This window comes from Amblyraja radiata, chromosome 15, assembly GCF_010909765.2.
Source record: "Amblyraja radiata isolate CabotCenter1 chromosome 15, sAmbRad1.1.pri, whole genome shotgun sequence".
In the NCBI taxonomy this organism is placed as follows: domain Eukaryota; kingdom Metazoa; phylum Chordata; class Chondrichthyes; order Rajiformes; family Rajidae; genus Amblyraja; species Amblyraja radiata.
Window position 1 is genome coordinate 53412402 of NC_045970.1, and position 20825 is coordinate 53433226.

The 20825-nt window shown below is 46.5% G+C and overlaps 4 protein-coding genes across 4 annotated transcripts in view; 1 reads left to right on the plus strand and 3 right to left on the minus strand.

Moving 5' to 3' along the window:
- On the plus strand, positions 1-19712 carry LOC116981635 (zinc finger protein 850-like). Its single transcript, XM_033034721.1, has 5 exons — positions 1-1067; positions 1215-1265; positions 8353-8392; positions 9207-9326; positions 18057-19712. Exons 1-5 carry the CDS (start codon positions 227-229, stop codon positions 19168-19170), a joined length of 2166 nt encoding a protein of 721 aa, XP_032890612.1. The 5' UTR covers positions 1-226; the 3' UTR covers positions 19171-19712.
- The window catches only part of LOC116981574 (oocyte zinc finger protein XlCOF15-like), a 293177-nt gene that overhangs the window by 98038 nt on the left and 174314 nt on the right, over positions 1-20825 (minus strand). The gene's annotated exons all lie outside the window — the stretch shown is intronic.
- On the minus strand, positions 7192-11948 carry LOC116981555 (zinc finger protein 2 homolog). The gene is made up of 2 exons (XM_033034664.1): positions 11876-11948; positions 7192-9472 (listed from the first exon to the last, which is right to left on the minus strand). Exon 2 carries the CDS (start codon positions 8842-8844, stop codon positions 7894-7896), a length of 951 nt encoding a protein of 316 aa, XP_032890555.1. The 5' UTR covers positions 8845-9472; positions 11876-11948; the 3' UTR covers positions 7192-7893.
- The window catches only part of LOC116981549 (zinc finger protein 239-like), a 26447-nt gene continuing 12813 nt past the window's right edge, over positions 7192-20825 (minus strand). Inside the window, exon 2 of the mRNA XM_033034649.1 lies at positions 7192-7435. The gene's annotated coding sequence lies outside the window, so the exon portion shown is untranslated. The remainder of the gene's footprint in view (positions 7436-20825) is intronic.

The following is a 20825-nucleotide window of genomic DNA, read 5'->3' on the forward strand; positions in this document are numbered from 1 at the left end:
TGTGGAAAGAAGCTGGTTTGTTTAATCCTCCTGTTGAGACACCATTGATCTGGCTCCCTGAGAACACGGCAGCACATCGTCACTGGAGACGGGACATTCAACTGCTCCAAGTGTGGGAAACCTGGATCCACACGGTCACCCACCGCTGGTACACCAGTGAATTCACACCAGGGAGAGGCCCTGCTCCTGCTCTGAGTGTGGAAACGGATTCACTCAGTCATTCAATATGACGGGACGCCAGCAGGTTCACACGAGGGAGAGGCCGTTCACCTGCACTGAGTGTGGAAAGAGATTTGCTCAGTCATCCCACTTGTTGATACACCAGCGGGCTCACGCTGGGGATACGGAGTTTGAATGCTCTGAATGTGGGAAGAGCTTTGCGTCGTCAACTAGCCTGATAAGGCATCAACGGATTCACACAGGAGAGAGGCCGTTCAAATGCTCTGAATGCGGGAAGAGCTTCAGTCTGTCATGTTCCCTGAGTCGACATCAGCGAATTCACACCAAAGAGCGGCCGTTCAAATGCTCTGAATGTGGCAGGGACTTTATTCAATCATCCCACCTGCACAAACACCTGCGAACTCACACTGGAGAGAGGCCATTTACTTGCTCCGAGTGTGGGAAGGGATTCCCTCGGTCGGACAGCTTGCTAATGCACCAGCAGATTCACACAAGGGAGCGAATGTTTACCTGCTCTGGGTGTGGGAAGGAATACCGTCACCCATCCAGCCTGAGGAAACATCAGCGAATCCATGTGGGCAGATCATTTATCTGTTCTGAGTGTGGAAAAGGATTCCTTGCTTCAACAGACCTGCTGAAACACCAACAAATGCATACAGGGGATAAGCCGTTTATCTGCACCAAATGTGGGAAGGGATTCCCTGTGCGTTACAATCTGCTGAGACATGAGCGACTTCCCGCTGGGGCAATGCACTTCAACTGTGCAGAGTGTGGGGAAATATTCACTCGCTTATCATGCCTGAAGAGGCACCAGCAATCTCACACCGTGGAGAGACGTTTACCTGCTTCGAGTGTGGGAAGAGATACACACGGGCATGTTCTCTGCTGAGACACCAGCAAACACACACTGAGAAGGATTAACCATGAGATGTGAGGAATCCTGCAAACCCTGTTAGGCTTTATTTCTGATACTATTGGTAACCCCTTTAAATGGACTGAGGTTTAATATTCTGCTGCTTTGACCATTGTCTCAGATCCTAAATCAGACCACCAGGTGGTGCAGAACGATGGCTGCCTCGCCAATGGTCTGTCTCGTCTTTATCCTTTGTGTTTTTAGTTTGTTGTAAAATGTGTGTTTAATTTATCTTTAGTTTTCTATTATGTGGGGGGAAGGGGAAACTGTTTAAAATTCTTTCCTCGACGGAGATGCAACATTTTCTGTGTCGTATCTCTGTCCACACTGCAGTCCAACATGGTATAGCTGGCGGTCCCTGTCGGGGATCGACCTCGGCAGCTCCAACCGCGGAAGCCTGTGGACTTTAACATTGTGGAACTCGACGTCCCTGGTTAGGGACCGGATTTGGGAGCTCCAAGTCACGGGAGCTTCGATCGCCCCCAACTGTGAATGGTTCGACTCCTCCGACCGTGGGAGAAAAGGAGGAAAGAGGATAAGACTTTATTGCCTTCCATCACAGTGGGGAATGTGGAGGAGCTGCTGTGGTGGATGTTTATGTCAATTTTTGTTGTAGATGTGTGTCTTGGTTTTTTTAGTATGACTGAATGGCAAATCAAATTCCTCGTATATTGCTAATTATTTTTTAAAGGAATAAAAATGGGCGATATGCAGGAGTATGGAATAAGGCAACCTTTTTTCCTCCGTTAACAAGGAACTGCAGATGCTGGTTAACCAAAGAAAGACGCAAAGTGCTGGAGTAACTCTGCAGGCGTCTACGTCAAAGGAGCAGAATTAGGCCATTCGGCCCATTGAGTCTACTCCACCATTCAATCATGGATGATTTATTTTTCCCTCTCAACCCCATTCTTCTGCCTTCTGTCCATAGCGTTTGTAACTCTTCAATCGTACTTTATTGTCACTTGTACCGAGGTATAGTGAAATTACGTTTTTACATTCCGTTCAGTAAAAGTATTAATATGCAAAGTACTACTATAATATTACACTTACTAATCAAGTTTAGGCAGCAACTCTGCAGAACATGGATAGGTGTTGTTTTGGGTCAAGAGTTGACAATCCGAAATGTAGTCCTATCCATGTTCTCCAGACCCACTGAGATTTTTTTATGACCTTTCTTTTCCAGCTTCACAGATTTTGCCCCTGATATTTTGAGTGTAATGAGCTGTACAAGTGATCATGTGACCCAATGTATTTATTAAAGTGAAGATGACACAAAATGCTTGTGTAACTCAGTGGGACAGTCAGCATCTCTGGAGAGAAGGAATGGGTGACGTTTCGGGTCGAGACCCTTCTTATTTATTAAAGTGCATTTCTATAGCAACTTATCACCTTTCCAAAGCTCTGGCTCAAATGTTGCCTGTACTGGAGCCCAATGGAATCAGTCTGATGCCCCGTAGATCCTGTGATCTGTGATTAATCCTGACCGCATGCTGTCAGTGTGATTCTGGCCTGTTCTCTCTCTGTGACCCAGTGTTTTCCTCCCATATACCAAGCGTATGTGGGTCAATTTGCTACTGAGTGGGCAGTGGCAGTTCATAAGGAATAGTAGTAGAGTTAGGCCTTTCGGCCCATCAAGTCTACTCCACCATAGCTGATCTATCTCTCCCTCCTAACCATATTCTCCTGCCTTCTCCCCATAACCTCTGACACATGTACTAACCAAGAATGTATCTATCTCTGCCTTAAAAGCCTTCACTGCCTTCAAGTGATCACAGCGAGAATAAGAACTATTTATTCGCTTCAGGTCTGGGCCCTTTTACCAGGACTGGAAAGAAGGATAAACAAGTCGTTTTCATGGGAGAGAAAGTGGGGGAAGGGGATGGGTAGAACAAGAGGAATATCCCTGGTGGGTTGAGCCCAAGAGAGCTAATGGAGGACAGTGAGTGCAGGAGAAGCACTGTGTAATGTTTCACTGCCGAGGTTGTGGGACAAGCCCAGCGGCCAGACGTCAACCCCAGAGAAAGGGAAACTTTCCCTTATTGCCTGTCATCCAATGTGATGACAGGCAGAAATGGCTGTTACTTGTGGACACTTGTGCTGGCAGGGTTGTGGGTGTATGGAACAAGCTGCCAGATGAAGTAGTTGAGGTAGGGCCTGTCCCAACGTTTAAGAAGCAGTTAGACAGGTATATGGATTGGGCAGGTTTGGAGGGATATAGACCAAATGACTTTAAGGAATGGAGTTTGAGAATCTGGTAACCTGGTGTCAATTAAACAACTTTTCTCTCAATGTTAGCAAGACAAAGGAGATAGTGGTCGACTTCAGGAAGCAAAGCAGCATACCAATGCCACTAGGTGCTTAGAATGTTCAGCATGTTCCCAACAACTCTCATTAAACTTCTCAGATGTGCAGTAAGAAACAATTCATCGGATGCATCACAGCATGGTTTGAGAACAGCTCCATCCATGACCGTGAGAAATTGCAATGGACTTTACCTTGCACTAAATGTTATTCCCTTTATCTTAGATAAGCGAGTTCGGTATTTCAACTGCGCATGCCCAGGTCATAGGTCACTCGAGATAAACATTCTCGGCAGCTGAGCTGCTGCGTGTGTACAGACCTGTGTTTCATCCGTAGTCAGGATCGAACACAGGTCTCCGGTGTTGCAAACGCTGTTGAATTGCTACTGGACTGTTCCCTCCCGAGTGTCCCAGCCCAGTCCGGGACACCGGCCTGGAGCAGTGGTGGCCCCAGGCTTACAGCCAGCGCTGGGAAGGAACTCTAACTCCACCTCAACTCTGCTCCAACTCCCGAGAAACACGTTCCCCGACGGACCGTAGGCTGTCGGCTGCATCTCTCATCTTATCCCTCGGTGCCGGCGAAAGCCGAGTACCAGTCATGAACGGGGAAACACACTTCATGACATCTCTGGAACAGCACAGAAATGCAAACCATTTGGCTTAATATTACTTAATGTTACTTTCAAGGAGCTATCCAAATGATCCTGTTTTTTTCTCTGAAGCCATATAATCTTTCCATATATATATATATTCACTTATCTCTGACAAAACTAGCAGATTTTAAAGGATACGCATTTTCTCACTCTAACATGGTCCATGGACAGGGAATTTGAACAGCAGCCTCAATATCAGAAGAGCCATTATTACGCTTATCCCACCTGCAAATCATAGTCCCAGTTCCAAAATGTGATGCAGATATTACAGAATTGTCAGTTCATATATGGTCTTGTTTAAGAAAGAACTCCAGATGCTGGTAAAATCAAAGGTAGACACAAAATGCTGGAGAAACTCAGTGGGTGAGGCAGGATCTATGGAGAGAAGGAAATGGGTCTCCACCCGAAACGTCACCATTTCCTTCTCTCCATAGATGCAGCCTCACCCACTGAATTTCTCCAGCATTTTGTGTCTACCATCATATATGGTCTTTTTTTTAACTTTAGGAACCCTCCAGAATGAGTACTTAAGGAAATAATTAAGATGTAGCCATGTTTTAAATGTAGCATTAATGTAAGCCAGCATGAATTTGCTCCCTCTTTGAATCTTGTAAATTCACAGCAGATTATAAGGCCTGTGTTGACTCCACCGTGAAATCTATGGAGTCTTGTCTCAAAAGATTCAGTTTAGAGATACAGCTCAGAAACAGGCCCAGCAGCCCACCGAGTCCACGCCGACCAGCGGTCACCCCATACACTAATATTATTCCACACTCTGGGGACAAGTTAAAATTTTACCGAAGCCAATGAATCAACAAAGCTGCACATCAGAGAGTGGTGGCTGTGTGGAATGAGCTTCCAGTGAAGGTGGTGGAGGCAGGTTCGTTTTTATCATTTAAAAATAAATTGGATAGTTATATGGACGGGAAAGGAATGGAGGGTTATGGTCTGAGCGCAGGTATATGGGACTAGGGGAGAATACGTGTTCGGCACGGACTAGAAGGGTCGAGATGGCCTGTTTCCGTGCTGTAATTGTTATATCATAGAGTGATACAGCGTGGAAACAGGCCCTTCAGCCCAACTTGCCCACATCTGCCAACATATCGCAGCTACACTTGTCCCACCTACCCGCATTTGGTCCATATCCCTCCAAACATGTCCTATCCATGTACCTGTCTAACTGTTTCTTAAATGTTGGGATTGTCCCAGCCTCAACTACCTCCTCTGGCAGCTTGTTCCATACATCCACCACCCTTTGTGTGAAAAAGTTACCCCTCAGATTCCTATTAAATATTTTGCCCTTCACCTTAAACCTTAGTCCTTCTGCTTTCTCTACACTACCTGTCCCTCCGCCCATCTTCTTATCATCTGCAAACTTAGCCACAAAGCCCTTGATTCCTTCATCCAAATCATTAAGATGCAACATGAAGAGTACTAGCCCCAGTACCAACCCCTGCGAACACCACCAGTCACTGGCAGCCAACCAGAAAAAGCCCCCTTTATTGCCAATCTTTGCCTTCTGCCGTTCAGCCAATCTGTTGTCCAATGCAAGTATTTTCCCTCTAATACCATGGGCTCTCATCTTCTTTAGCAACCTCAAATGCGGTACCTTATCATAAGCTTTCTGAAAATTCAGCTAAATTACATTCACTGACACTTTTTCATCCTGCTCATTAATTCCTCAAAGAATTTCAACAGATTTGTCAGGCAAGATATCCCTTTCACAAAACCATGGTGACTTCGACCTATTTTATGTCAGGCAGCTCACTGGAGAGAAGGAATAGATGATATTTCACCTGGAGAAAAGGAATAGAAACGTCACCTATTCCTTTTCTCCAGTGATGCTGTCTGACCTGAGTTATTCCAGCTGGTTGTGCCTTACTTCAGTGTAAACCAGCATCTGCAGTTTCTTTCTACACATTTTATGTGCTCATCGTGTTTGGTTTCTGACCCAATTCCATTGACAAGACGCCCAATGGTTGAGATTTTAGAGGACATGCATTAATGAGGTATCACCAACTATGTGGCATCCAGCCTTTGAAAGCAAATAAAATGACCCCCACTGTTAAAAAGCATTGGGAACAATGAGTCACATAGCCAGTCTAATATCTGCTGGCATCAGAGACTTGAGGGACAAGCATTGTCTGGGACAAGATACCAGTGAGGCTTCGGCTTGCCCTTCAGTCTACAGTAAATCCCGCAGAGAATTCAGTGGAAACATCTTCACCCACAGAGCGGGGACAATGTGGAATCCGTTACCACAGGCAGGGATCGAGATGTACAGCAGGGATGCATTTCACGGGAAACCGAGGGAACTCAAAGGAAAAAAACATTGCTAGAACATTCCTGCAGGGTGAGCGAGGAGGAATTGGTGTTAAACAGAAATAAGGGGAAAATTCAGCTGGGTAGCATGGCCTCTCTTTCTACTGCACAGTGTGTGCATTAGAGACATTTAATCAGAATCAGAATGACAATCATAATAGTAAGTTATTAGCCAAGTATGTTTTGCAACATACGAGGAATTTCATTTGCCATTAAGTTATACCAGAAAAAGCAACAAGACACCCCAATTACATTAAAAATTGACATAAACATCCACCACAGCAGCTCATCCACATTCCCCACCGTGAAGGAAGGCAATAAAGTTTTATCTTCTTTCCCCTTCTCCCACGGTCGGAGGAATTGAACTATCCGCAGTCGGGACGATCGAAGCTCCCACGTCGGGGCGATCACAGCTCCTGTGGCTTGGAGCTCCCGAAGTCCTATCCATGTTCTGCAGAGATGCTGCCTAAACTTGATTAGTAAGTGTAATAGTATAAGATTACTTTGCATAGTAACTTTTACTGAAGGAAATATAAAAAACATAATTTCACTGTACCTTGGTACAAGTGACAATAAAGTACGATTGAACCATTGAAGGGTGTCAAATGCTATGGGTAGAAGGCAGAAGAATGGGGTTGAGAGAGAAAAATAAATCATCCATGATTGAATGGCATTGTAGACTCGAAGGGCCGAATGGCCTCATTCTGCTCCTTTGACTTAGAAGCTTGCAGTCTTACTCCAGCACTTTGCGTCTTTCTATGGTCAACCAGCATCTGCAGTTCCTTGATATTGGAGGAAAAAAGGTTGCCTTATTCCATGCTCCTACATTTCCCCCATTTTTATTCCATTCAAAAATAATTAGCAACATACGAGGAATTTGCTTTGCCATTCAGTTATACCAAAAAAAGCAACAAGTCACATAACTACATAAAAATGGACATAAATATCCACCATAGCAGCTCCTCCACATTCCCCACTGTGATGGAAGGCAATAAAGTCTTATCCTCTTTCCTCCTTTTCTCCCACAGTCGGAGGAGTCGAACGATTCACAGTCGGGGCAATCGAAGCTCCCGTGACTTGGAGCTCCCGAAGCCGGTCCCTAACCAGGGACTTCGAGCTCCACGATGTTAAAGTCCACAGGCTTCTGCGGTTGGAGCTCCCAAGGTCGAACCCCGACAGGGACCGCCAGCTCCACGATGTTAGGCCGCAGTGATATGACACAGAAAATGTTGCATCTCCGTCGAGGAAAAAAGAATCAAAGAGTTTCCCCTCCCCCCCATAACATAATAGAAAACTAAAAATAAACTAAAACATACATTTTACAACAAACTAAAAACACAAAGGATAAAGGCGAGACAGACCATTGGCGAGGTAGCCATCGTTCGGCACCACCTGGTGGTCTGACTTAGGATCTGAGACAATGATCAAAGCAGCAGAATATGAAGCCTCAGTCCAGTTAAAGGAGTTACCAATAGTATCAGAAATAAAGCCTAACAGGGTTTGCAGGGTTCTTCACACAGCATGGTTAATCCTTCTCAGTGTGTGTTCGCTGGTGTATCCGCAGAGAACATGCCCGGGTGAATCCCTTCCCACACTCGGAGCAGATAAATGGCCTCTCCCCAGTATGAATTCGCTGGTGTCTTAGCAAGGTGGCCGACCGAGGGAATCCCTTCCCACACTCGAAGCAGGTAAACGGCCTCTCCCCGGTGTGAGAATGCTGGTGCCTCATCAGGTATGATAAGCGAGTGAATATTTTCCCGCACTCTGCACAGTTGAAGTGCTTCGCCATGGCGTGAAGTCGCTCATGTCTCAGCAGATAGCGATGCACAGTGAATCCCTTTCCACACTTGGTGCAGATGAACGGCTTATCCCCTGCATGCGTTTGTTGGTGCACCAGCAGGTCTGTTGAATCAAGGAATCCTTTTCCACACTCAGAACAGATAAATGATCTGCCATCAGTATGAATTCGTTGGTGTCTCCTCAGGCTGGATGAGTGACGGTATCCCTTCCCACACCCCGAGCAGGTAAACAGTGTCTCCCTTGTGTGATTTTGCTGGTGTATTAGCAAAGTGTCCGACCGAGGGAATCTTTTCCCACACTCGGAGCAAATAAATGGCCTCTCCCCAGTGTGAGTTCGCAGGTGTTTGTGCAGGTGGGATGACTGAATAAAGTCCCTTCCACATTCAGAGCATTTGAACGGCCGCTCTTGGGTGTGAATTCGCTGATGTCTACTCAGGGTACTTGACAGAGCAAAGCTCTTCCCGCATTCAGAGCATTTGAACGGCCTCTCTCCAGTGTGCATCCGTTGATGCCTTATCAGACTAGATAACGACGGGAAGCTCTTCCCACATTCATAGCATTCTAACTTCGTATCCCCTGCGTGAACCCGCTGGTGTATCAACAAATGGGATGACTGAGCAAATCTCTTTCCACACTCAGAGCAGGTGAACGTGTGAACCTGCTGGCATGCCGTCATAATGAACGACTGAATGAATCAGTTTCCACACTCAGAGCTGGAGCAGGGCCTCTCCGTGGTGTGAATTCACTGGTGTACCAGCGGGTGGGTGATCGTGTGGATCCAGGTTTCCCACACTTGGAGCAGTTGAATGCCCCGTCTCCAGTGACGATGTGCTGGTGTGTTCTCAGGGAGCCAGATCAATGGTGTCTCAACAGGAGGATTAAACAAGCCAGCTTCTTTCCACACACAGAGCAGATGCTCAAGTTTCTAGCTGGATGGGAAATTGTTTCTTTTCAAAGGCTCAAGAATTCACACTGATATCACTTTTAGCAAGAAACTATTTGGTCACTCACTGACTTATTTTCCTCCTTTGTCTCCAGGTTGATTCATCAAGACCTCACACACATGGAACACGTGTTTGGTTTCAGCCTCCTTCTGCGGCTGTGTAAATGGCCAAAGCTCTTTGCACGGTCAGTGCTCTTGAACACCCTCCTTCAGAAGTGAGTGTCACTGCCCCACTGTGGTTTGTCGTCTCTCCTGATGCAACAGATGAGCATTTCCTCTTCCAGATTCAAGGATTGAGGACCTGTCTGACACTCCAGGTTAAGTTTGAGATTCCCATAGACAAACCCACTGCTTGCGTGCCCTGTAAAAGTTCACACAAAACATCAATAGGTACACGTCCCCATTTTAGTCAAAATAATATTTGGTCACTCAGGCATGCAGTGAAATTGCACTGTTACAGTGAGGACCAACACAGCCTATGGACAACATCTCAACATTCAGACTGAAGGGTCTCGACCCAAAACGTCACAAATACCTTCTCTCTAGAGATGCTGCCTGTCCCGCTGAGTTACTCCAACTTTATGTGTGTATCTTCGGTTTAAAGCAGCATCTGCAGCACCTTCTTACACATCACTCTAGGCATGTTGTTGGCTTGAAGTTCTCATGTTTTTTCTACATTTGAACAGGACATTTCTGCCAGTCAGTCATCCTTGATCAGTTTTTTTTCCATTTCTATTGGGATAGCCTATCTTACTGATGATGTCTCACAGACCCAACTATACTCCGCTATTCAATCATGGCTGATCCATCTCTCCCTCCTCACCCCATTCTCCTACCTTCTCCCCATAACCGCTGACACCTGTACTAATCAAGAATCTATCTATCTCTGCCTTAAGTATATCCACTGATTTTGCCTTCACAGCCTTCTGTGGCTAAGAATTCCACAGATTCACCACTCTCTAAAGGAATTCCTCCTCATCTCTTTCTTTAAAGAACGTCCTTTAATTCTGTGGCTATGACCTTTAGTCCGAGACTCTTCCACGCCAACTCTATCTAAGCCTTTCACCAGTCACCTTGCTTCTGCAGTTCCTCTGTAGCCACATTGTTTGTGTGCTGGTCAATGATGGACCCCCCCATGATGGCAGTGAATTCAGTGATGGTAATGCCATTCAATGTCAAGATAGATAGATAGATAGATAAATACTTTATTAATCCCCTTATTCAGGGGAAATTCTGATGTCCATGCAGCACACTAATAAAAATACAACACAGTATTCATAAAGAAATTCAACACCAAAACATCCCCCCACAGTGATTCCCACTGTGGGGGAAGGCACAAAGTCCAGTCCCCATCCTCTTGTCCACCCATAGTCGGGCCTATTGAGGCCTCCACAGTCGCCGCCACGGCGCCCGATGTTCTCGCCGGGTGATGGTACTCTGGCGTCGGGAGAACCCCCAGCAGCTTGGGGTGCCAGGAACGGCCGCCTTCAAGGGTGGGTTACTAGATGACGTGGCTGTTACTTGGTGCTATTTTTGCCCTGGGCAGAAGAGTACAATCTGGGACCGGCTGGCGAGAAAGCAGCAAAATAAAAAAAACCGCAGCTGTTGGAAATCCATAAGATCAACAAATTACTGGAGACACTCAGCAGGCCAGTCAAATTTGCGGGAAGAAAAAATGGTTATGTTTCTCGTCTGAAACCCTTATTCAGGTCTGGGAAATAGAAAAACAGTTTGGAGAAGGGCCTCGACCCGAGACTTCACTAGGACAGGCTAGATACAGGAAGATTGTTCCCGATGTTGGGGAAGTCCAGTACAAGGGGTCACAGTTTAAGGATAAGGGGGAAATCTTTTAGGACCGAGATGAGAAAAACATTTTTTACACAGAGTGGTGAATCTCTGGAATTCTCTGCCACAGAAGGTAGTTGAGGCCAGTTCATTGGCTATATTTAAGAGGGAGTTAGATGTGGCCCTTGTTGCTAAAGGGATCAGGGGATATGGAGAGAAGGCAGGTACAGGATACTGAGTTGGGTGATCAGCCATGATCATATTGAATGGCAGTGCAGGCTCGAAGGGCCGAATGGCCTACTCCTGCACCTATTTTCTATGTTTCACCGATTCCTTTTCCCCAGAGATGTTGTCTGTCCTGCTGAGTTACTCCAGCATTTTGTTTCTATCTTCAGAAAAAAAGTTTGTTTTAAGTTGCGGGAAGTAAATGGATAGATAGTTCATTGAGAGTCCGGGGAAACAAGACTAGGCCATTCAATCTCTAGGGCCTGTTCCGCCGTTCAGTGACCTTTGTGCATTCAGTGATCATTGTGCATTTAAATGACATTTAGACATTTAGTTCCTTCACAATTTGTGTCTATCTGCAGCTTCTCCTAAAATGGCTGCCCGGCTAGTCCCTGCCTTCCACTTTTCTGCATCACCAGGAGCAGTCACTGCCGGACACTAAAACCCTGCTGTTTTAATCTCCCGCGATGATCTTCCTCTCGGACCTGAAATATTCACTATTCCATTTATGATGCCGCCCGGTTTGCTGCCAGTCTCCAGCATTTACTGTTTGCATTGAAGCGGGCATCTCCCGAGGTCGGGGTGTGGAGAGCGGGCGGGAGTGAGAAGGGGTTGTACAAACAGCACGGATTCTGCCCCAGCCGTGGGCTGCATCAGGGCCCGGACCTCGGGCTGGATTAAACCCGCGCAGCGAAGCTCCGCTCCTACCCAAAGATCCTATAGCGGAGCGGAGGTATAGGATCTTTGCTCCTACCTGCTGCCGAGTACCCGAGCAACTTCCGTGTCCACGGTCGCCAAGTTATCGCGTCACGTCCAAGAATCACAGATCCAATAGGGAGGTTTCACGGCAGTCGGGTCACGACCCATGACCCGTACTGTTGCTGGGCAACTCCAAATGGATTACACGCGATGTACTGCAGGTAGGCACTTACCATTGTTTCCAGCGTAGCGGGCCCGTTAAAACCCGCCGAAAATGTCAATTTTTGCGCTGCAAATAATTATGGAAATCGGGATGAGCGTGTGAGACATTTAGCCTACTTCAGAATTCCAAAAGTGAGGAGAAATGACGGTAGATAGAAGTGAGAACTGAAGGGCCAACAACAGCCAGAGTGCTTGGCGAACATTGGCCGTTTGCTCACTGCATTTCATCAACTATGGCATTATTTGTGTTTTTTCTTGATTTCTTGATCTAAAAAAGTTTCAGAAGTGATAAATCTGGCTGTAAATTTTTTTAATTGCCCATGGTTCTCAAGTGGGTTTTTACGTGCAAAATGAAAACGCATCTGAAGAAAAATTTACAGCCAGATTGATCACTTCTGAGACTTTTTAGATACCAAAGGAATCAAGAAAAAACACAAATAATGCCTTACTGTTGATGAAATGCAGTGAGCAAACGCGATAATTCCCAATATTTTCAATGTTTACCAAGCACTTTAGCTGCTGTTGTCCCTTCAGCTCTCGCTTCTCTTTACCTTCATTTCGCTTCACGTTTGGAATTCTAAAGTTGGGTACATGTCTCTCACACTTACCCCGACTTCCACAAATTTTTTCAGCGCAAAAATTCAACATTTTGGCGGTTTTTAACAGGTAGGAAAGTACGCGTTTCTTGCATTAATAACATATACCGGAAGTGACGGATGTCTTCCAGATGGATTGAGCGGCTCCGTGCGTCAAGCCCTATGACCTTACGTGCAACCCCCCTATAGCAAGGATCGCTATAGGATCTTTGATGCCAGCAACTCATTCATAGCAAATCGTTGCTCAATAGCTCGGATGCGAGCGGCCGCCGGGACCGGACAACGGATCTGCAGCTAGACACGGGGCTCGCATGCGACCTTCCTGGGATCTTTGCTGCAGCTAGTCCCGGAGGGTTCTGACCCCTATGTAAAAAAGGTTGCCGACCCCTGTACAATAATTAGAGATCACAAGGAGAAAGTGGAGATATATATATATACTAGACTAAGTGGGACCCATTCCGAATCTGACCTTGGGCCTCCTCCATGGCCAGAGTGAGTCCCATTGCAAATTGAGGAGCATAACCTCATATTTCGCTTGGGCAGTTTACACCCCAGCGGTATGAACACTGACTTCTCCAATTACAGGTGTTCCTTGCTTTCTCCCTCCTTTCCCTCCCCTTCCCAGCTCTCCCACAGCCTATTCCTTTCTCCCCCCCCCCCCACCTCCACATCAGTCTGAAGAAGGGTCTCGAAAGAAACCTCACCTATTTCATCGCTCCATAGATGCTGCCTCACCCGCTGAGTTTCTCCAGCATTTTTGTCTACCGTCGATTTTTCCAGCATCTGCAGTTCTTTCTTAAACACTGCAAGTCTTTTCTGCTCCTTTTCCAGTTAAACAATGTTTATTCTATACCTAGGTGATCAGAACTGCATGCAATACATCAAGTCCAATCTCACCAACATATTGCACAGTTGTCACATGAGGTTCGCAGTATGGCAGTCCCAGCCGATAAGTTGGAAGTTAAAAACATCATCTCCAATTACAAACCTATTATTCCTTCTGCCATCCGCAAACCCCTAGATATATACTTGTTTATTTCCATCTGACTATTGTGGGCCTTTCGTACAATCCTGATAAAATGATCGGCCCAGCCCATTGATGCACAGAGTCTCTTGCCCAGAGTAGGTGAATCGAAGACCAGAGAACATAGGTTTAAGGAGAAGGGGAAAAGATTTAATAGGAATCTGAGGGGTAACTTTTTCACACAAAGGGTGGTGGGAAGGAGGGATATGGGTCAAACGCGGGCAGGTGGTACTAGTGTAGCTGGGACAAGTTGGCCACTGTGGGCAAGTTGGGCCGAAGGGCATGTGTCCACGCTATCACTCTACAATATGGGTCAAGATTCTTCTTCAGACTGAAGAGTCAGGGGGGAGGGAGACACTGAGATAAGGAAGTGTAAGATGTGAAAATGAGATATCAAATGGGGATGGAGCACAAGGAAAATGTAGAATAGATCGTTAGGAAGGAGAAGGTGACAACGAAGCATACAGAGATAACATTTAATCAGGAGGACAGTCAGACTGGTCGGAGAACTAGGAAGGGGGAGAGAGAGGGAAAGCAAGTTACTTAGTCATAGAGTGATAACAGTGTGGAAACAGGCCCTTCGGCCCAACTTACCCACATGAGCCATCATGTCCCCGCTACGCTAGTCCCACCTGCCTGCGTTGGTCTAAATCCCCCGATACCTGTCCTATCTATATATGTCTAATTGTTTCTTAAATATTGGGATAGTCCCTGCCAGATCTACCTCCTCTGGCAGCTTGTTCCGTACACCCATGACCCTTTGTGTGGAAAAAGTTCCCCTCGGATTCCTTTTAAATCTTTTCCCCTTCACCTTAAACCTATGTCCTCTGCTCCTTGATTCCTCTACTCTAGGCAAGAGACTCTGTGCATCCACTCGATCACTGATTGTGGATGATCAGCCATTCTCACATTGAATGGCGGTGCTGGCTCGAAGGGCCGAATGGCCTACTCCTGCCCCTATTGTCTATCAGTTCCTCTCATGATTTTATACTTGAAATTATAGAAGCCGATATTCATATCGCTGGGGTGCAAGCTGCCCAAAAGCGATGGTTAGTTGACTTGGCGAAACAAAACCTCGCAGGAATCACCAGGGTCAAGAAAGTCCAGTCGGTTTTGAACAAACCGGGAGCGCAGACGCACAGACGTGACCCCATAACTAGGCGACCGGAAGATCTTGGCAGCAGGTAGGAGCGGAGCTTCGCTGCGCGGGTTTAATCCAGCCCGAGGTCCGGGCCCTGATGCAGCCCACGGCTGGGGCAGAATCCGTGCTGTTTGCAGAATCACTGTGGGTGGCCGCACAGAGGGCCAGTCCCACAACCCCTTCTCCTCACCCCCGCCCGCTCTCCACACCCCGACCTCGGGAGATGCCAGCTTCAATGTAAACAGGAAATGCTGGAGACTGGCAGCAAACCGGGCGGCATCATAAATGGAATAGTGAATATTTCAGGTCCGAGAAGAGGATCATCGCGGGAGATTAAAACAGCAGGGTTTTAGTGTCCGGCAGTGACTGCTCCTGGTGATGCAGAAAAGTGGAAGCCAGGGACTAGCCGGGCAGCCATTTTAGGAGAAGCTGTCGATAGATACAAATTGTGAAGGAAGGAACCAAAGATAACTGCAGATGTTGGTTTAAACTGAAGATAGACACAAGATGCTGGAGTAACTCAGCGGGACAGGCAGAATCTCTGGAGATGATGGAATGGGTGACGTTTCGGTTCGAGTCCCTTCTTCAGCCTTACACGAGCCGAAACGTCACCCATTCCATCTTTTCTCTCCAGAGATGCTGCATTCATTCTCTCCAGAGACTCCAGCATGCTGTGTCTCTTCGGTTTAAACCGGCATCTGCAGTTCAATCCGACACATTAGGAGAGACTGTGTTGAGGGCGAGTACTGTGAGGCAAACTAAGCAGACAATGATTGCAATACCAGGCAAGTATATTTGCATACATCTACATCTCCGTCTATATCTCTCGTTTTCCTTTGTCCTCACACAAGTCTGAAGGGTCTCGACCCGAAACGTCACCCATTCCTTCTCTCCAGAGATGCTGCCTGTTCCGCTGAGTTACTCCAGCATTTTGTGCCTATTTTAAGTTTATGTGTAACTTGTCCATTAATATTTGGGGTATTTGAACATTTTTAAAGATTAGATTGATGTGTTTTTGGTTCATAAGTGTGTCAGAGGGAATGTGGAGAAGACAATGTGGTTGTGAAGGAAAAATATGGTGGCATGATTGAATGGCAGAGCAGACTAAATGGGCCGAATGGCCTGATTCTGCTCCTATGTCCCACGAGATTGCTTAAGATTGCAGCAGTTAGAACACAGGTGTGCTCCTCCAGCAAGATATGGGGCCAGGGAAACTTCCAGTGTACCCGAGTCTGTCTTACTGCAGCTCTTGACTGACGGCATAAAATCAGGTGTCATCCAGGACTGGGAAAATCAGAAGGTACACAAAATTGCTGGAGGAACTCAGCGGGTGCAGCAGCATCTATGGAGCGAAGGAAATAGGCGACGTTTCGGGCCGAAACCCTTCTTCAGTGCCATTTACAGAATCATCGCTGGCAGCCATACTCAGGATAGTCCCACGACCCCTACTCTTTGCCTCTGCTTGCTATCCACACCCCAACATCAGAGTTTCTAGCTTTAGTTTCAGTTTAGTTTATTGTCATGTGTACCGAGGTACAGTGAAAAGCTTTTGTTGTGTGTGCTAACTGGTCAGCAGAAATACAATACATGATTACAATCAGTCTATTTACAGTGTATGGATACATGACAAGGGAACACGTTTAGTGCAAAGTCCAATCAAGGATAGTCGAGGGTCATCAAAGAGGCAGATAGTAGTTCAGCACTGCTCTCTGGTTATGGTAGGATGATTCAGTTGCCTGATAACAGTAGTGAAGAAACCATCCCTGAATCTGGTGGTGTGCGTTTTCACGCTTCTATACATTTTGCCTGATGGGAGAGGGGAGAAGTGGGAGTGACCGGGGTGAGACTCGTCCTTGATTATGCAAACAGTAAATGCTGGAAACCATCAGGAGACCAGGATGGCATGGAATATTTCAAGTAGGGGGAGAGTGGAGCTTAACATTTCAACTACAACTGTGAAAAGGAATAGATGAGTGCACATCGAGCATGCTGAAAACTGCTTTAGATCACTCTATTTAGGGAAAGCTGTTTCATTGGAAGTAGTTCTGAGGGTTTACTGGGATGATTCTGACAGAGGGATTGATCAACAGGGAAAGATGAAATCAATTGGGATTCATCTCATTCTGCTGAACTAAGGATTAGAAATCTTAAGGTGGCATAGACTCGTATGGCACAGTAACAGACCGTTCAGTTGAACTCGTCCATTCCATCAAGTTGCCTACCTGAGCTTGTTTAATTTTCCTTGTGTTTGTCCCATGACTAAGTCTGTAAACCTTTCCTATCCGTGCATCTGTCTACATGTCATTTAAATGCACAATGAAGATAGGGTCGATCCTACTGAATGGCAGAGCAGGCCCGAGAGGTTGAATGGCATAGTCTTGTTTCCCCTGAATGTTGACTCGATGGACTAATTTACTTCCCGCAACTTAAAACAAACTTTTTTTCTATAGACACAAAATGCTGGAGTAACTCAGCAGGACAGGCAGCATCTCTGGAGGGAAGGAATGGGTGACGTTTCACGTCGAGACCGTTCAGCTTGAATGTTGAATTGTTGTCCATAGGCTGTGTTGGTCCTCACTGTAACAGTGCAATTTCACTGCATGCCAGTGACCAAATATTATTTTGTCTAAAATGGGGACCTGTACCTATTGATGTATTGTGTGAACTCTTTTACAGGGCACACAAGCAGTGGGTTTGTCTATGGGAATCTAAAACTTAACGTCACATCAGACCTGGAGTGTCAGACAGGTCCTCAATCCTTGAATCTGGAAGAGGAAATGCTCATCTGCTGTATTTCTGAGGAGAGACAACAAACCACAGGGGGGCAGTGACACTCACTTCTGATGGAGGGTGTTCAAGAGCACTGACTGTGGAAAGAGCTTTGGCCATTTACACAGCCGCAGAAGGGGGCTGAAACCAAACACGTGTTCCATGTGTATGAGGTCTTGATGAATCAACCTGGAGACAAAGGGAGAAATTAAGTCAGTGACTGACCAAATAATTTCTTGCTAAAAGTGATATCAGTGTGAATTCTGGAGCCTTTGAAAAGAAACAATTTCCCATCCAGCTAGAAACTTGAGCTTCTGCTCTGTGTGTGGAAAGAAGCTGGTTTGTTTAATCCTCCTGTTGAGACACCAGTGATCTGGCTCCCTGAGAACACGCCAGCACATCGTCACTGGAGACGGGGCATTCAACTGCTCCAAGTGTGGGAAACCTGGATCCACACGGTCACCCACCCGCTGGTACACCAGTGAATTCACACCAGGGAGAGGCCCTGCTCCTGCTCTGAGTGTGGAAACGGATTCCCTCAGTCGTTCAATATGACGGGGCACCAGCAGGTTCACACGAGGGAGAGGCCGTTCACCTGCTCGGAGTGTGGAAAGAGATTTGCTCAGTCATCCCACTTGTTGATACACCAGCGGGTTCACGCTGGGGATACGGAGTTTGAATGCTCTGAATGTGGGAAGAGCTTCCCGTGGTCTTCTAGCCTGATAAGGCATCAACGGATTCACACCGGAGAGAGGCCGTTCAAATGCTCTGAATGTGGGAGGGACTTTATTCAGTCATCCGAGCTGCACAAACACCTGATACTTCACACTGGAGAGAGGCCATTTACTTGCTCCGAGTGCGGGAAGGGTTTCACTCGGTCGGACAGCTTGCTAATACACAAGCGGATTCACTCAGGGGAGAGACCATTTACCTGCTCGGGGTGTGGGAAGGGATACCCTGACTCATCCAGCCTGAGGAAACACCAGCGAATCCATACTGAGGACAGACCATTTATCTGTTCTGAGTGTGGAAAAGGATTCCCCCGGTCATCAGAACTGCTGATACACCAGCAAAGTCATACAGGGGAGAAGCCGTATATTTGCACCATGTGTGGGAAGGGATTCACTGTGCATTGCCATCTGCTGCGACATGAGCGACTTCACGCTGTGGCGAAGCACTTCAACTGTCCAGAGTGCGGGAAAGGATTCACTCGCTTATCATACCTGATGAGGCACCAGCAATCTCACACTGGGGATAGGCTGTTCTCTTGCTCCAACTGCGGTGATAAATTCATGCAGCCGTCAGACCTGATTAGACATCAGCGGGTTCACACCGGGGAGAGGCCGTACATGTGTTCAGAGTGCGGGAAGGGATTCACTCGGTCATTCAGCCTGCAAATACACCAGCGAGTTCACACCGGGGAGAAGCCGTTTACCTGCTTTGAGTGTGGGAAGGGATTCCCTCGGTCGGCCAGCTTGCTAAGACACCAGCGAATTCACACCGGGGAGAGGCCATTTATCTGCTCCGAGTGTGGGAAGGGATTCACCCGGGCATGTCATCTGCTAAGACACCAGCGAACTCACACTGAGAAGGATTAACCATGCTGTGTGAGGCATCCTGCAAACCCTGTTAGGCTTTATTTCTAATACTATTGGTAACCCCTTTAACTGGACTGAGGTTTCATATTCTGCTGCTTTGAACACTGTCTCAGATACTAAATGCACACACTGAAATGCCTGTGATGACGAGGAAGGAATCGACTCTGGAGAACATGGCAATGACATAAAGAGCAATGAGATTTGGCCACTCTGCTGGAACAATGAAATTCCTACTTGCCGCACATTAACACTACAACACAACAAATAAATATAATATAAAATAATAAATTATCAGTCATAGTAGGTAAAGGAGGCATGCCAAATGACATTGTGGAATGATGTTGGTATCATTGGCGAATTTAGAGATAGCGCTGCAGCTGTGACTAGCTGCACATTCATGGTTATAGAGAGCAGAGCAGCGGACTGAACTTGTATTTTTAGGCTGTGTCTGTGAGGATGGTCTGCAGCATGGAAACAGGCCCTTTGGCCCAACTTGTCATTGCCAATTAGTTTAGTTTATTGTCACGTGTACCAAGGTACAGTAAAAGCTTTAGTTGCATGCTAACAAGTCAGCAGGAAGACAATACATGATTGCAATCGATCCATTTACAGTGTATAGATGCATGATAAGGGAATCTGAAGAAGAGTCTGGGGAAGGGTCTTGACCCGAAACATCAACCATTCCTTCTCTCCAGAGATGCTGCCTTTCCTATCTGAGTTAGTCAGCTTTTTGTGTCTACAGCTTAAACCAGCATCTGCAGTTCCTTCCTACACATGATAAGGGAATAACGTTTAGTGCAAGGTAAAGCCAGCAAACTCCGATTAAGATGCCCCATCTAGGATCGTCCCATTTTCTCACGTTTGGCCCATATCCCTCTGAACCGTTGCTATCCATGAACCTGTCTGAGTGTCTTTTAAATGCTGCTATAGTACCTGCTGCAGCTACCTCCTCTGGCAGCTGATTCCATATGCATACCAGCGTATTGGAAAGTGTTTGAATGTGGGTGTACATGGTGAAATAGGCCGAAGTCAGCATGTTTTTTTGACAGAGATATCTTGCCCGACAAATCTGTTGGAATTCTTTGAGGAAGTAAACAACAGGCTAGAAAAAGGAGTGCCAGTGGATCCCGCTAAACTAGGTTTTCAAAAGGCTTTTGATAAGGTGCTGCATGGCTGCTAAAGATAGGAGCCCATGGTATTGGAGGGAAGATACTAGCATTGGATAGCAGGTTAGCTGAATGGCAGAAGGCAAAGAATGGCAATACAGGGGGCTTTGTCTGGTTGGCTCCCAGTGACTATCGGTTTTCCGCAGAGGTCAGTACTGGGGGTAGTTGTATATTAATGATTTGGATGAAGGAATCAAAGGCTTTATGGCCGGGTTTGCAGAATGATCAGAAGATGTCGGAGAGACGGGTAGTGTAGAGAAAGCAGGGACTCTGCAGAAGGACTGAGGTTTAAAGTAAAGGGCAAAAGATTTAATAGGAATCTGAGGGGTGGCTTTTTCACACAAAGGGTGGTATGGAACAAGCTGCCAGAGGAGGTAGTTGAGGTTGGGCAAACCCCAATTTTTAAGAAACAGTTAGACAGGTACATGGACAGGACAGTTTTGGAGGACTATGAACCAAACGCGGGAAGGTGGTACGAGTGTAGCAAGG